Source organism: Leptodactylus fuscus, chromosome 10 (genome assembly GCF_031893055.1).
Source record: "Leptodactylus fuscus isolate aLepFus1 chromosome 10, aLepFus1.hap2, whole genome shotgun sequence".
Taxonomy (NCBI): domain Eukaryota; kingdom Metazoa; phylum Chordata; class Amphibia; order Anura; family Leptodactylidae; genus Leptodactylus; species Leptodactylus fuscus.
The window spans coordinates 11982474-12000438 of NC_134274.1; the positions used below are offsets into that span (position 1 = coordinate 11982474).

General features: G+C 40.8%; 1 protein-coding gene across 1 annotated transcript in view; it reads right to left on the reverse strand.

Annotated features, from left to right (window-relative positions):
* The window catches only part of ADAM12 (ADAM metallopeptidase domain 12), a 260352-nt gene that overhangs the window by 49687 nt on the left and 192700 nt on the right, over positions 1 to 17965 (reverse strand). The window contains exon 12 of the mRNA XM_075288277.1: positions 8151 to 8328. Coding sequence (XP_075144378.1) covers positions 8151 to 8328 — 178 coding nt within the window. The remainder of the gene's footprint in view (positions 1 to 8150; positions 8329 to 17965) is intronic.

The window sequence follows — 17965 nt, forward strand, 5'->3', positions numbered from 1 at the left end:
GCTGGTACTGGGGACACTAACCTATCTATCTGCAAGGCTGGGGTGATATGCTGGTTCTGGTGACAGTAATCTATCTATCTGCAGGGCTGGGGTGATATGCTGGTTCTGGTGACCCTATAACCTATCTATCTGCAGGGCTGGGGTGATATAGTGATCTCTGTTGACACCCTCTGTTATGCGGCATCTGTGTATGGTGCAAGCTTTGATTGCAGGATGTGTGGGGGTATCTGTGGCAAGCATCAATCACTCCTACGAGTGGCACAGGGAGTCGCTCAGTGATCTACTCTGTAGAACATTGTGGCTAACAATATGGAAATTTCCAGGGGGCAGTGGGGTAGACCAAGTTTCTTAGTGGTTCATCAATAGGCGTATAAACAACAAGAACTATCTGACAGCCTAGCTACTCCTGTTCTAGAAGATAAAAAAATAAATAAAACCATTAGAAGATGACCAAAAACTTTCAAAAATATTTAGAATATTCATCTTTTTTTAATTTAAAAAATCATAAAAATTAAAAATCCTCCTGGAACAAGAGGGTAAAAACTATAAACCTGTATTAATAAGTAATAAGCCGTTTAGGTGGTTTTCTACACTACGCCTGGATTACACACATAATGTAACTTGTGAGAATTTGGAAAAAAAAAATTTTAATTTTGCGAAAGAAAAAGAAAATATTTGAGGCTGTATTAATATTTAATAGCTGAGATTAGGAAACCATTTCTTGTAGTCCAGGAAGTCTGCCACCGGCATAATAATAGCATAACACTGGCTATAAAAGTCACCGCTTCTGACAGAACTAATAAAGTGTCCTCAGATAACAGTATTTTCAGCGGAGAGTCGCTGACCGAAACTGCTTAAAGGAATAGAAGACAGCAAAAGGCATGTACCATGTAATATACATTACTCCGACACTCTGGACGGGTGGCTAGAAGCGGGATTTCAGGGGCCTATTGGATGTCCTGTTTGGAAACACCATACAGACCCCCAAATACCATAACCCAAGATTGGGCTTGGCTACATGCCACCATTAAATTTAGGAAATTGCCCATTGGAGACGATTGGCTAATGTGGGCATCACAACTATTGATGTTCTCCACTTTTTGTATTTTTTGATCTCACTCTACAGATTTCCAATGACCACAGCAGGCATTGTAAAACTGAAAGGCACCGCCCCATTGGCAGACTACACCAAATAATAGGAGGTGCAGAGTATAATAATCGGAGACCCGGGGGAATAAAAACATAAAAAACTACTGTTACTTACCTGTCCCCCGGCTCCTACGCTGTCTTCTCCGCTGCTGTCCATGTTCAATGACGTCGGATGTCACATGACCCAGGACGCAGGCCGGGTTCATGTGACTTCAGAAACATCAGGAAGGATGCCTGGCAGGATCGTGGAGAGGTAAGTAACAGTGTTTTTATGTTTCTTACCTCTCCCGGTCCGCCAATCATTATACTCGGGGGTCTGAAAAGACCCCCCGAGTATAATGATAGCAGAGGTAGCAGCTGTCACCGGGGCTCCTAATGTCCCGGGCCCTGTGGAAGCTGCCTCCGCTGCTATGGCGGTAGTTACTCCACTGGTTGTATTGTGGATAGAGTTGTTTAAGGCACGTCAAGTGATGACAGTTGTTTTATGGTGGGACAAAGGATTGCTATATATAGGAGAGCCTTGCACCATTTTGGGAGTTGTGTGACGTTGACTGGTATCCGAGAATCTGCTGTGTATTATCCCGGAAAGCAGACCTAGTCCGAGGCTACGGGTGCGATGGTCGTCTTTGGGAACATGTGTCAACCTTGATGAAGCTCTGGGTGACGGAAGCGTTTGTGAGGTGCACTGTAAAATTTGGTAATGGTGGTTCTTTCTTACACGACTACACTATATCTCGGGGGGCATCACAATTTGATGTCAGCAAACTAGATGCTAAGAGGAGAAAGGATCTGAAACAAGCCCTCCAAAATATGCAGAATTGTTATTGTTTCCCCGATCAATAGACCCATAGATGAGAATAGAGAACACAACCGCGATTAAATTTATTCTGTAAAATAATATTAACCACAGTCACTTGTATGTAGGACACCTTGGCACAGTCGTATTATCTAATCAATCAGGTAAATGACACCTTTGATAGATTACCGCAGCCTCCCTACCGAGACCTTGACAACTTCTCGGAGAATAAAGTACATTTCTTCCACTTCTATTTAAAAAATACCAAAAAAAAGAAAAGATTCTGACAGTGACGCCGACTAAAAAAAATATATGACCATTGTCTGCATCTGCCAAACTTTCCTGTACATTGTTCCCTTTCTACATTATCTGCCGCTGTTTTTGATTCATTTTGTGCACAGTTTGGCAGCACATTGTTTACTTTGTAAAACCTAAGAATACAGAGAAGGAAAGAAAAAAACCAACAACAATCTGCGAGATGTAATCAGTAAAAGTGGCAGAGCAGACAGAGCTGGCACAGGCGGAGGAGATGTATTTCTCTGTAGCGTGGTTCGCAACGCCGGGCCTCACACTGTTCGGCGACGATGTAACATAAAGATATCCTGCTTTGTCATGTTAAATCACCCCACTTCAGACACAATGTTGGTACAAAAAAAAAAAAGAATAAAAAGCCTTTATTGTTATTTTTTTTCCCCGTTTGCATTTAACGCTCTACGGAAAACCGGAAGATTTTTTTTTTTTTTTGCAATCAAAAATAATTCATCCAATTGGCGATATGAGTAATTTCAGGAAACACTGATGCATTTTAGAGGAGAGCGATGATCCGCTGCATGTAAATGATGAGCAGTTAGTGCGTGTGCGGCTAAAATGAAATACATTTAGAGCGTTCGCACGCAGAGAAAAATGATTGCTCGTAAGTCATGAGCACGGCAGGTGTGGTAGACATCGGCAGGAGCCATAGAATGTAATGGACATGGGCTATAGATTGGAGGCAATGCACAGAAGCATTTACATTCCAGACATGCAGGTCACTTAACTACAGATTAACTGTCAAGTGAATTGACGCTCGGCGAGCGAGAACAGAATCGCTCCAAGAAGAAAATATTTATCCTTAATATATATTCTAGTTATAGTACGAAGACCTGGGGGAATGTGCCAGTGAATCTTCAATACAGACTGCTTAACCCCTGTAGGGCCAGGACAATTTTGGATTTTGAATGACACAGGTTTTTTTTGATTTCTCAATTTATGATATTTTTTGTTTTGTACTATGTGAAGACGTAATATACAGTGGGATTGGAGAGTCCTCCAGTTGGGCCCAATCTCTGAAACGTAATAATGGGCCACAAAGATTGGGAAGACGACTAACTTATGTAGGGGCCGTTTCTAATGGATTGATTACATAATGATATGGATTACATAGAGTAACTGTATTCATTATTAGAGGTTGTTGATGATATGTCCTATATGGACATCCTACAGATCCTGTATAGATGGAGGGTGAGCCCTAAGACTCATCACCATTGGAAGGCCCCAGTGCGATATAGTTGATATACTTGACAAACCTACCACTTTTTGGTATGCCCATGTTAGTATCAATTGCAAACCGACCATGAAGCTGGGGTAGGCAATTGCTATGGGTATGGGGCACATGGAAGCCTCTCAGGTCATTCTTATGATGCTTTGATCTCTGGTATTCCACATATCATAAATCTCCCCCCATTGAGATTTATCATACAGTCTATCACATATGTTCTCTTCCCAGTAAATTGATCATTATCCCTTTAATTAATACTAGCAGTAGGTCAATATATAGTCAAATAAGGGAGGCTGTAGGGAAAATGTAGCTGGATTACTGGTAAGCTTGCCATTGTTGTAACTGTTGTCAAGGTTTTTTCTTCTTTCTTTCTTCAAACAAATTGACTTAATAATATCAAGAGAGAATACCTTATTTCTATTACCATTGTCCTTCTTTACTCTGCTTTACTCCATGCCTGGCTATGTTCTTTTCTCATCTGTCCGCGTTCCTGAATACACCATTACCGCACCAGTGATACTGCCCCAATTCATTCCTATTCTAGGGAAGCTGGGGATTCTCCTAAAGCAAAGTCCATACTTCCTCACAAAGGTTAAGGTTGAAGACTAGGGCATGTCTTAGGGCAGTGATGGCGAACCTTTTAGAGACCGAGCGCCCAAACTGCAACTCCAAATCCAATAACTTATCACAAAGTGCCAACACAGCAATTCAACTTTAATACTGTGCGGATCCACAATTGTGGACAATTACAGAGAGTCTGTAATAATATCACTTGTCTGCTATAAAACAGATACTGTGTGATAAAAATAGTGAAGGGACCCCACACAATACAATCTGCTCCACAGTGGCCGATACACGGTATAATTTGCTCCACAGAGGGCCCAGCACAGTGTAATCTGTTGCAAACAGGTCCCACACAGTATAATCTGTTCCACAGATGGGTGCCTACAGAGAGGGCCCTGAGTGACACCTCTAGCACGCATGCCATTGGTTCGCCATCACGGGTCTAGGGCATGTCCAAAAAAATTTTCAGCTAGTGGAAAAAAATAAGCACCATGCTTGATGTTCAGGTGGATTCTGCCTGATAAATCCCATTGAAGTGAATGAGAGGTGAAAAAAATTCAGCTCCAAAGTCCTGAAGGTTAAATTCTGATGTGTTCACACCCCAGTCTATCCAATATACCAAATGGATTATGGCTTAAAAGATCCATATCTCTGATGCACTATGGGGTATAGAAATGTTTGCACTGCCAAGCCATTGGTCTCATGACTCTTCTACAGCTAAATTCCATTGAAATGAAAGGGGCTGCCCTGTAACAAATGTGATGTCACTTCCTAAGAGGAAATGAAGTTCAGTATCCTAGTCTTGGATAAGACCTTTAAGGATAAAGGCACTGGGGAGTAGTTCTTACAGTGCAGAAAAGGAGAAAGTTTAGCATTCTGTATTTTATAGATAATTATTGTAAAATAATTGAGCATAAGAACAAATTCTCAATTTTGTGTTCTTCTCAGCGCCAGGATTTCAGCCATTAGACTAGTAACATCTGCTGGCGATTAGACACTTATTATTCTTTATTAGACTCATCATTTTTACAATAGTTTGCAGTAAATAAGCTTATCTAAGAGGAGACTACACCTCGGAGTGAGGCGCTGCTCCCATGCCGGCAGTCTGCACAAAACTGGCATTATATCAAAATAATAAGGAATTTATCCTTAAAGCATCTCTCAAGGCTCTCCCTTACAATGATTCATTCCCTTCAGCCATTGTGCGGGGGCTACCTGGTGAATAATACATTAATCTGTACTTTATAATGATTCTGCCCTTGTAATATTATCCAATGACTTCCTGGAAAGCTTATGGTGGACTTGCCAATCTGAAGGGGCACAGCTGCAGATAAGGAGAAGAGCAACAGCCAGAGCCAATGATGAGACAGGGGACATCTCAGCCACCCTATGTACATTGCAGCAATGCTGTGAGCTATAGTAAAAAGAAGGTAAAATAAATAGCAGGTAGGTATCCCATACAGGTACTGACTTACAAGGAATGTCCGGGGAGGTTCATTTAACTTACTCCTTCCAGGTCATTTATTCATGGTGGACCTGGAAGTTCTGGTCACAGGTATGGAACAAGCACATGACTCCTGGTTTGCTCCATCTCTTCTCTGTTTTTCAGGTAGTTACCTATTCTATAGGGCTGGCAGACTATAGTATAGCGTCTCACATTGCACAGGTAATGACTAGTGAAAATGGGAGAGGAGGCGAAGCAATGCACGGACATGGTGCTGGTTCTGATCACAAGACCACTAGGTGGAACCAGTCTGGAACCCCAAGGTCTACTGTGCTAAATCCTAAGAGAAAGTAAGTTACATAAACATCTCGAATACCCCCTCTAAACATCAGTGCTGCATCACCTACACTGCTGCTCTGGAGTCCCGCTGTTTGGGGTTGCACCTCGTTTGCTCTGGCTGCAAAGTGGCATCAAGTACCTAAGACAACCAGCAACTGAAGATGTCTTCAGATTTGGCCGGGTAAGAATATTCCCAATATGTGTCGCCTGTTGATTGAGGTTTATACCCCGTTCTAGCTCCTTCTTCCTATGTTATTGTTCTTGGTTTTCGCTAATTTAGACCTAGTCTTTGTTTCTGGATCTAGCCTTTGTCTTGCTACTTGGATTATCACCCTTTACTCCTGGCCTTTACCTTTGTTCTGTTCCTGACTATGCTCTTGTTTCTTCTTTTAACTTTTCACTTACCAATTGTTCTCTATGTGATGACCCTTGGCTCGATTCCTGACACTACTACAACTGTACCAGTGATACTGCAAACAATCCTGGGGACCACAACATAGAAATGGTAGCACGGCTACTCCTTCTTGCCATTTGTATACCTTCCATTCAGCGCTACTATATTCAACAAAACATAATGGGTGGTGGAAAACCTCCAAGCCAACAGAATATAGGATCAAAAGGTAAAAAAAAATATAGTAATGGTAGACTAAAGGCTGCATTGCGCAGCCAGAGGTTGCCCCCGAAGTGCCGATCAAGGACAAACATTGATCGGCATTCATTTGCATCAGCTGTATTACAGGCCATTGCTAACTGAGTGGGGGAGTCATGAGCTCTACTGCCATATTTCTCCCCTATTTGGCTGCATGGATGATCACCACCACTGTCTCAGTTCTCAGAGTAATGTACTGCCCATAATCTGCATCTTTTATCCTGCCTATTGCGCTATTCAGCTGATCGGCAGCACCATTAGTCAGGGCTATTATCGGCAATGAGTGCTGAATATTGACCCTTCTATAAGGGCCTTAGGCGATCTACTCTAAGCAGGTTGTGTACTAGTTCCAGTTGACTACAGAATTACCTGCACTTGTCAAATTGCTCCCAATTTGGCCTTGGTAACCCGTAGAATGCAACGGTCCAAACTCACTGGCCGTATAATAACAACTTGACGCGGAGACCCTTGTCGGTAATTAAGCGTGTTCATCATTTTCTACTTCACAGCCATATTCTCATGTTACTAACCCTACTGAATGAAAATTGAAATTGATATTTTAAGTGGTATTCCAATAGAGCCTGTAAATAATACTGTTCAATGGAGCAAGACGAGCCTCAGAAGACTCCCAAGGCAGCAGCCTCAAGATTAAGGGATGGCGTTGGTTTACTAAAACATGTTGGATTTTGCAAAAATAAATTACTTTTTGAATGCATTAAAAAAATTACATCATAGAAAACATCAATGCAGAGATCAGGAGGTGTATGTATGGGGTTTCGGATATAGAGCCAGATCGTGCATAAAATATTGTCCTGTTTTTATGACTCTCATTGGGGTTACTTGTGGAGACCACATCCCTGTGCAGGTTCTCACCATCACAAGAGTGATCAACCAAGCTTTGGACTCCTCTTTCCAGGAGTCACATGGGCTGCCTCAATAGTAGATACAGCAACCTGACCTAAATGTTTTCCTACAAGAAACAAAGGTAGTGGGTGACATTTGTGGCCATCACAAGGAGTCTATTATGGTAGGCTGCAAGTTCAAGGTTGTTTAACAGGAACCAATTTAATGCACCTTGCCCGTGACTGCCGCGAAACCCTAGTTTAATGGTAAACCTGTGGCAAAGGTTAGTTACTGGCTCAGCAGTCTCCATAAACACTTTAATATACTGGAGTAAGTGTAGGGATGCTGAGGCACAGCTGCCAATTGTTGCAAATTTTCCAGGACTGTCCCAAATTTCCTAAATTTCCAAATTTAGGTATGCCCTGGCTCAAAAAGGGACATGGTTTACAAAAATTCCAGGTGTTCTCAACAGGTAGCCAAACTTAAAAGTCACTGTTTATCCAGCATAAATTTTGGGAAGCATGACAAGTTAGCAGTCATACCCAAGAACATGGGCCAAAGGGTGTTTTTTGACACCGGTATTATAAATGGCAGATGGGTGGTGTGAGCCTTGTAACATGCATTGACCACAGGAGTCTTCTGTTATAACACTACTCCAGTGGAAAGGGCCATGCCACTTTTCTGATGTGTTTCAGCTACTAGAGACTGGATTAGCCTTCAGGTGGGATGGAGCCACCACCATACTGTATTTTTTGCCCAATGTTAATTCAGTGCAATATATAGCAAGTTACATGTGCGATATCTGAGCAACAAATACACTAGGTCTTACTTCTGGTTCTCCGCAATCACACTGTTCTCCTTCTTCCACATATCCATTTCCACACTTCTGTTCTCCAAATGATTCTGTTACTTCAGGCATGTTATATAGACACATGCCCACTCCCTTTTCCAGGCTGCTGTCCAAGTCCTTCTTGCTGCAGCTGCTGAACACTGTTGGGAATGGGTATCTGCAGAAGAACAGAGGGAAAAGCAATGCTAAATCAGTCAGATCTGTGTTTTTGTAAAGAAATATTTGCTAATAATTCTCTATTTATAATGTGCTGGCTTGGCTCGGGCTGCCAACACCCAAAAAAGTCAGCATGATACCGGTCAGACTGGGAAGGGTCCAGCCATTTGTTTGGTTGTATATCAGTAGAGAAAGTCACAGAGAGGGACTTTGTGTGAAAAATGTGAAGACTTTCCCCTCCTTGTGGAGACATATGTGGCCAATATTTTACTCCTTACGCAAATACAGTTTTTTTTTAATATTACATGCCAAAGCGTGCCTCTAGCATGATTATGTTATATCTGGACGCAGACCACTTGGCACAAAAAAATGCAAGCCCTATTTTTTCCCCAAAGACAGTGGACCACATCTTCAACACGCCCTCATAGCACCGCGATAACCCAGAACTGTGAACAAGCCCATACTATAGTCCCCTACAATAACAAGGGCATTACTTAAAGGGAATGCGTCACCAAAAAAAGCACTAACTCTTCACATCAAAATTGTATGTTCAGCATATTCTATTCACACCTCTATAAGTAACGAGACATAATATACATCATTGCATCCACTAACAACAATAGATGATGTCACAGCCCTCCCCTCTCTGCTCAGAGCAAGTCTAGAAAATTCTCCCATAAACCTTTTATTGGAAAAGAATATGCAAATGGAAAAATTAAGCTTGCTCTAGCACTACCTTTTGGCAGGTAGCACCCTATTTATCAATGTCCAGTTTTCCTGAAATCTAATGGCAAGATCTAGGATTAAAACTAGGCCACAATAGTGTCTTCAAAAACAAAGAGAAAGTCTTTAGATCAAGGCAATGATATCCTGTAATTTTCTGTCCTGTTTACATCTTAGCAGTAATCCACTCCAAGGAAATATGCTCGTACAACACAAATAAGATAAATGTGCTAACATATAAGTTAATAGCAGCAAAGTAAAACCAAATACAGAGGTGACCCCGTATGTTAGGACGCGCTCAGAAAGAAGACATATGGTGGAAATGCTTGGCTTGTACTGTTCAGTGCTCATCTTTACAAGTCTAAATTGGAGAACATCTCTCGTAGGAATCAGCACCAAGGTCAGGCGTACGCCCTGTTTATTTTGTGAGATAGCGGACACTCATGAACTAATTCACATTTAGCATGGGTTTGGTTGTCTAAAGGCAGCCAGGTCAGAACAGCTGCGATGGACATATCTGTCAGCTGCGGAAAGAAAGTTCCAGCGCTGCTCAAATGCCATTTGGGTGCTGATATGTTTGAAGGATATAGAATAGTCTCCCTCACCTGCATTTAAAGGGGTAATACCATCTCCAGGGTCATTATTCAATTTGTAGCTTAATCTCACTTGAGTGTTTTACACAATCCATTGCTTTATCTGTCCCGTTCTGTTTGTCACCTACTGCTGAATATACATCCAAAGCTCTTTGCCAAGGTTTCAGCCACCCCTGCTATCTAGCGGCAGTGGCCAAGCTGGAAGAATCAGTCCTTGTTTCTCGGCCACTACTATTCTCCAAAGACTACAGTGAGCAATTTAGTCTTGGGAGCACACTAGTGGCTTAAGCTGTACCTCACACATACTGAGTGACAGACTGAGGTCACTACATATACAATGATTTGGGGGGTCCCCCATCCAGCAACCCCTAGGAAATAGTCCATACTAAACTTAATTCTGTTGGAGTATCATTGGGCCCAGAGGCTTCAAACAATCACTTGGACACTCCCTTCTCAAGACTGGTGGACGTACCAGTGGTTGAACCGCCATCATACATAGTTGGCAAACCCTGTTGATACGCAACATTCTTCCATTTAGCTTAGGAAAACTTCCTGTACCACCAGTAGACCTGAACTTGCAAAGAAACTGATCCGTAAAAGTACACCCGGCCTCCATTGTAATAATGTAGATCCATTTCACTGCGAGCACTCTCTATCCCACTCCTTCCATTTTTAATGTCCACATAAAAGGACATTACTTTCAGAAGCCGCAGAGCCCTGCGCTAGATTTTCTATAGTGCACCGTGACTAATGCTCCGACTGCTCCATCATAACGCCGGCCATTTTTTATCCAAACCTGAAGCTATTTGCCCACACTATAAAGCTTTGCCTTTATATAACAGAAGAGCAGTCACGTTCCTTACAAGAAGCGCACTCTTATTTGTAAAATCCATTTACCCCAACTTCATACGTTTCTCTAACCGTAAACTTTTGTTTGTTGCAAGTTATATCCCAGCTGAGTAAAAAAAAAAGTTATCCTTCCCACACCTCTATTATGTGCATTCTGCATGATAACTGTAGAAATGAAAGATGTGTATTGTTCCTAGCAATTTATTTGCTAAAACACCCACACTACCAGAAATCCTGCTCCTGCCAGAGGCAATGAATCATGCTGGATGTGAAATGCTTATCTCAAGCCTGTAAAGAGAAATTAAGAACTTCAAGAAAGAATAACTTTATACAAGATGTACCTCTTACGCGCTGGAAAACAAAATCTTGTGGCTTTTTTTTTTTCCTTCAAGTGTTCTTGTTCTTTTTGATACTTTATTCTTTGTGTTACAGATTTATTTTTTTAGCCTGCACTTTTTGAATTAAAATTTTTGGATTACAATTTCAAATTTCACCCTTGACATAGACAGAGATGTCCGCCAGGAGATGTCAAATTTCACACACACAATACCCTCACACATAGCAATGCTGCAAATTCGACAATCTGATTTAGAGGAGGAAGAGTACAGTTGCAACAGAGTGGATGAGATTTTAAAGAGGACTTTTCATCACCTCCGCCAACTCTGACTCTTTGCATCATTCAATAGGTGTCGCACCACTCAAAGGTGCAACTTGAGGCTCCTGGGCCTCAATGCAAAATCTGTAATGGGGCCCCTTCCTGCGTTGTACTATTTAGGATATTGGTATATTTTATGGGGCAAAGGAACATTTGGCGCCCCATCAGGCCTTATACCTACATAACTGACTCAACTGATTCCAGTCCTGTTGGAATTTTTTCTCTAGCCCCCCACTGTTCCCAGGCAATTGGTGCTGTAAGTTTCATCACCCACTATGCATACTAAGCTCTCTACTGTCAGGTGGGCGGTCACTGGCTGGAACAGATCATTGAGGACCCCCATCTTAATTGGCATATTGGGTGCTGAAATTAACAAATAATTTGTTAGGAAAAAAATCCATCTGTTCCGGAATCAATGAAGTGGAGCCTGTTAAAGGATGTGAAGAGTTGGGGAATGTAAGGGTTTTTCCAAGACTCACGTATTGATGGTATATCCTGGAACCCCTACTGATCAGCTGTTTTCACAAGCTCATGAGTACTGCAGTCTCTTCCACATTATGTGCATCGGTCTTATGTTACAATACTAGCTCAGACTATGTCTCATCCATTCCCTCTTTATATTCGGTCTCTACTCTGACAAGTAGATGAAGTTTCTGAATAATGTACATGAATTTTAAATTTTTTTTAACTCAAACAACCCCTTTAATACCACTTTTCTGTTTCTATAGCAATATGTTAAAGAAATAAAAAAAAATCACTAAATATTTAGCACAGAACTTTACTGGATAATAATACTGAAGAATTGATGAAAAAAAAGCCAGTATCCAGCAAAATTGTCTTTTGAGTGCTCTCAATGCGCAACTTTCACCTTAATACTCAGAGCGTTCTCCATAAACCCACATCTGCTGTTCTTCCAGAAAACATCTGAGGCTTATATCCACAGTACTTCAAGTATTATGTGCTACCTTATAACCCGGAAACCATGTGCAGCATACAGAACAGAAATCAATTTTGCTTCGTATAACATGTTCAAGGTGGAAGAGAGCGCTCCATAGCTACATCTTGACTCCTTCAGGGAGCGACTAACATACCCTTTGGCTTTACATACTGGAAGGAGCCAAGTCTTCAAAGGACCCTGCATTCTGCAACGGCTGATGGAAGGAGCTCTGTCTCCCTAGTCCCAATTTAGGAGTGTGAAATAATGGCGACAGTATTGCTAGCCGGTCACAGCGGTTTGTCACTACTATCTCTATAGGTGGCTGAGCACAACTAGCAGATATAGTTGAAGCGTTCATATGCAGAAAAAAAAATTACAACATTTAGGTCTATTAATTTGATAACAAGGAAGAAACAAATACTTTGTGTCAGTGTGAAACGGCGTGACAGGGAATCGTATCTGTTGTATCCTCAGGCAGGAAAATTGCCTGCAATAACCTGCTGGCAATAGTACCTCGATGTTATGATATACATGGCAGGGAGTGATGTATACGGAATATTAAGAAGGTGACCTCAAGTGCTCTCCAGACCAATGGCTTGCATGAGACGTAAGTTACTGCAGACAGGACATTTAGATATTAAAATAAGAGATTAAAACATTAATAAAATATTTTTTTTTTCATTGTAAATGGATTTAATACCGGTAGTCAGGGCAGATGAAATTTTTATATTTCTTTGCTTTTTTTGATAAATCTTCTGAAGAGACTTTCATGTGAATGAGTGAATTCTTTCTGCCTGTTGCTCCCACTAGGGGGAGCCAAAGAGCTCACTGTGTACTGTTTAGCAAGACAATGGGGGAGTTTATTAAGACTAGCGTTTTGTAAGTCCCGATTGGTGTGTATGTATCCGAGGTATTAAGAGTCTCTTAATCAGGGGTCCTTAAACTGCGACCCGCCAAGCACTTCTGTCTGGCCCCACCGACAACGCCGGCAGGCGTGCATTTATAATGAAGCTCCTGGGGAGCTCGGGCCAGGCCATGGAGCGCACTTCACTTTACCTATTGGAGGGCACCGCTCCCGATGTCTGTGCGACCTGCTCTGCCTCCGGCCCACTGTTTAAAAAGTTTGAGGACCCCTGCTCTTAATAATTCAGGTACACTGTCATGAGATCTATGCAAGCCATGATCTGGCGTGGACTTCAGATATAAAACAGTAAATCTGTGCTTTGCTGCACCCACTTTTGGAAAAAGTGGCAAGACTGTTGCAGAAAGAACAATGTAGCTATCTCCTTGAGTGTAGTTGACATGCCAAAGCATTTCCTATTAAAATGTTGCGCATGCGTCGCTCATTCTTATATTGCGCATGCGCAATATGTTAATGGCTGTGTGAAACACCCTCACCATGAATATACTGAGAAGAAAAAAAGAGAACCATATTGTTGGGGCTTGTCTAGATGTTAATCAGAATTGTACACCTAAAAGGAAATAGAGTTAATGGTGGAAGTACGCTTTACTGCCAGCCACCCCTATACACAGCTAATAGCACATATCCAGTAACCACCATGATACGTTATCTCCCGCAACATTTAATGAATTTATATTTTCAGAGTATCGCTGGGGCGATATCCAGCTCGCATCTGCTACTTCAGAGAAGAAAAAGACAGAATAATTTCTTCAAACCAAGCTATTGATTCTTAGAGTGGAGAACAAGATCTATGTCTACTGCAGGCTCCACTCCTGTGATGTTTACTCTGTACAGCAGGCACCTACAGTAGCTGTCAATCACTAGAATTGACATGAAAAACTAAAGGCAAAGCTTACATCAATCACAAAGCACTCAGCCTATAAAGATATGTGGAGATAGATAAAACCACTGTATCCAATGCAAAAAGCACTGGTGGAAATAAATAAATAAATAAATAAAAATAAAATAAATAAATAAAATAAAATAAATAAAAATTATTCCAAAAGGTCAGCGCCAGACGTGAGCACAAAGACGGAGTAAGCCAATGTCCTAGTGGATAATGGGAGTCCAAGCTGTTTCCTGTTTTGTTTTCTTGGCTTTTCCGAATATAATTTCCTTAACAAATATATTAGCTCATGTTTATTATGGGATTCTCTGCGATGAACTTAATACGGAATTTATTTATACCATGTGTGGAGATGATCATCTGCTTCAATGTTATAGGCCATGTGGTATTTTAGTACTGACAGGCTTGGATTATAGGGCAGGCAAAGAAGTGGTAATTGCTTAGGGGCCCCAACCTTACAATGTCCGCCTTTCAGGATCACATTGTTTTATGTTCCATGATTCTATGTTGATTAGTCAACTACAATACGTGTATAGTGGTCAGAGTATTGTTTTGCTGATACAGAGTTCCAAATCCCCTATATAGACTTTTAACATATTGGTTGTCTGCATTCACCACTAGGGGGAGCTAAGGAGCTCAAAGAATACAGTGTTTTATTGAATTCAGTGTAAAAAAAAAAAAAAAAAAAAAGGTCAGAAACAAGGCTGAGGTCAAGAACCACAAATACCAGATCAGAAAAGTGATCAGGAACAAGCCAAGGCCAGGAACAAAATTAGAGGTGAGCACAGTAGCAGTCAATGGCTTAAGCTATAGACACCATTTATACCCACAAAGATATATGGTTTTGCTACTACATTACACCATTGTTGCTTAGAACAGAATTCTGGACTTAAACAACTCCCTTTAAGTATAATATACAGCTGAATAGAAGAACCTGACAGAAATTTCCAATACAGGGACTGGTGTTTTCAGGGAAAAGCTTTTAATTTTGACTTTCCTAGATCAATATGGTTTATGCATTGTACATTCATTTCCATTGAAAAACACTAAATTACGTTTTGCCGGGACGTTTACGGTGTTCTAATAAGCCGGTTATGTAAAACAACTCCGGTAATGGCCGCTTATTATTACATCATTTATCACTTGAAAAATTAATGATTAACTAAGAGACTTGCGGAGATGAGACAACATAAATGATAATATCGATCTTGATAGAAATTACAGAAGACCCGCTGCTTGGTCAATCAATGTATTTCTGTTGTGACTGCGTGTTAAATAAACAGGTCAATGTTCACACTTCGTCTCCTTGTCTTTGTTTACCTCATTATCTAATAATGTCATGCTAAGAAAGATAACTAATTAACTGGAGATAGCTTGACAATGCGCCCCACTGTGTAGGCTGTAGCAAGTGTTTCAGTGAAATTCTCCAGCTATAATGTGCCAAGGTCTACAAAGTATGACTTCAGCCTAATAGACTTTCTATACAAACACATACGCTCAACAAAACAGGCAAAATTTGGGAGATCAGAGTATAGCAGGAGGATAGATGACATATACAACCTGGATTTCCAAAATGTTGGGATACTGTGTAACATGTAAAGGAAACAAGGATGTCATGATTTGGAAATTATTAACCAGGACAGATCAGAAGGTGAAAGTTACATAATATAACACAGATCACATATCAGAAGGTGAAAGTTACACGATAAACATAGATCACATATCAGAAGGTGAAAGTTACATAATAGATCACATATCAGAAGGTGAAAGTTACATAATATAACACAGATCAGAAGGTGAAAGTTACACAAAAGAACATAGATCACATATCAGAAGGTGAAAGTTACATAATAGATCACATATCAGAAGGTGAAAGTTACATAATATAACACAGATCAGAAGGTGAAAGTTACACAAAAGAACATAGATCACATATCAAAAGGTGAAAGTTACATAATAGATCACATATCAGAAGGTGAAAGTTACATAATAGAACATAGACCACATATCCAAAGGTGAAAGTTACATAATAGATCACATATCAGAAGGTGAAAGTTACATAATAGAACATAGACCACATATCAAAAGGTGAAAGTTACACAACAGAACATAGATCACATATCAGAAGGTGAGAGCTGAAAATTAACTTATTTAGAAATTGATAACAGCAACACATCTTAAAAGACTTGGGCCAGGACTATGTCTATCTTTGTGTAGCATCTCCTCTTCTTTATACAGCAGCCTAAAATCATCAGGAAAGTAAGGAGGCCAGTTGCTGTATTTTTGGGAGAGTAATGTTGCCCCATTTTTGTCATATGTTGTATTCTAGCAGCTCTACACTCCTGGGCCATCTTTGCTGGATTATTCATTTCATAATGCACCAAATATTTTCTATTGGTGACAGGTCTGGACTGCAGGGGCCACTTCAGCACCTGGATTCTTCTTTGAAGTTATACTATTGTGGTAGATCCAGTATTTGGTTTAGCATAGTCTTGCTGAAATATGCAAGGCCTTTCTCCAAAAGATACATAGTGTGGATGGGAGCATATGTTGTTCTAAAACCTCTATGTGTAAGATACCCATGCCATAGGCACGACTACAACCCCATACCATCAGAAATTGGCACTGATAAGCTGAATGGTCCACAGGACACCATTTTGATACAATTGGCCTCAAGCACTATATGATATATATATTTTTACTCTTTATGATTGTACTCTACATGGTGCGCCACAAGGGGTAGTGTACATAGGCAAAACTTGGCCGAATCTGATACTTTTGACAAGATCGCCCAACGTTCCAATATCCTCCTCTGAAGTCAGGGGAAAGGAAGATTAAAATCCAACATGCCAACTCCTTGTTGATATCAGAATTGTCTAAAATAGCTTATACCTACACCCTATTAAAATTAAAACATTTTTCCCCATTGACCACTTGGATGGAGGATTCTGAGACAATTCTTCCTCCTCACTGTATAACTTCGGTAAACAGGAGCCTGAATGGATTGGTGGTCTTGTAAACTACCTAATGCTCCATTCATGGTCTATGGGGGTGCTAGAAACAACAGAGGATCATAGTGATCTAGTGATTATGGGGGTCCCAGATTTGGGACTCACCAAGGATCGGACCTTTATTACCTATCCACAGTGTGGGACAGCTTCTCTAAGGCCATCTTTCCAGTCAGTATGGAAAAACTAACATTTTTTGTACATTCACTGAAAAAACTAATGCCAATGATAATCATAATTTCATACATCTGATCCTAAAAAAAAATTACTGATCTGGCGACAAACAACAGGTGTGAACACAGCCTGATAACCATTTGCTACTGTAGGGTTGATCATCTAGAATGCTTCATTGCAGGTTGATAATGGGAGATAACAAATATACCAACAGGAGTTTCAGGCGTCATCTTTCAACTTGATCTACCGTCCTGCTCGATATGCGCGGCAGTATCTCACAGCCAAGCTGCTTCATTGCCGTCATTATGCTAGAATATTTATAGAGAAGACTATGCTGGAGGAAGATGCAGTCCTCTATAACTGTCCGTGTGTATATTCCATCTCAATACGGGGGATTATAAACATATATATACATACAAGTATGTATATACACACAAGACCACAGGCCACTCTTCATCTGGTTCCCTTAAAGCGATCATCAGGCCTCATCTGGTTCCCCTAATGTTCCCATATTAAATTGAAAGATGCCAAGAGTTGTAGTTGGAGGTAAAAGGTTCACTTTAAAGTGGTTGTGCAACTTGTGAACCATTCACCTAGCCACATGATCTGGTAATAAAGACAAGGCAGAATAACTTCTCCAAAAAGAAGAGAAACCCAACCACAGACAACCGTTTTGAGGTTATTGCCTCTCCTTAATGGAAAGCAGGGTACTGTTTGGCTGGGTGGGAGGTCATAGGCGTGGCTTAGAAGGGGCAGGATACTTTGGAACTCAGGCCCTTCGACTATTTTACGTCTGTATTGCATTTACCTATCTCTGAATGGTTACACTATATGTCTTCCTAATTACATCATGGAAGATAGACTTGCACATTCTCAGTCAGCGCCCTCTAC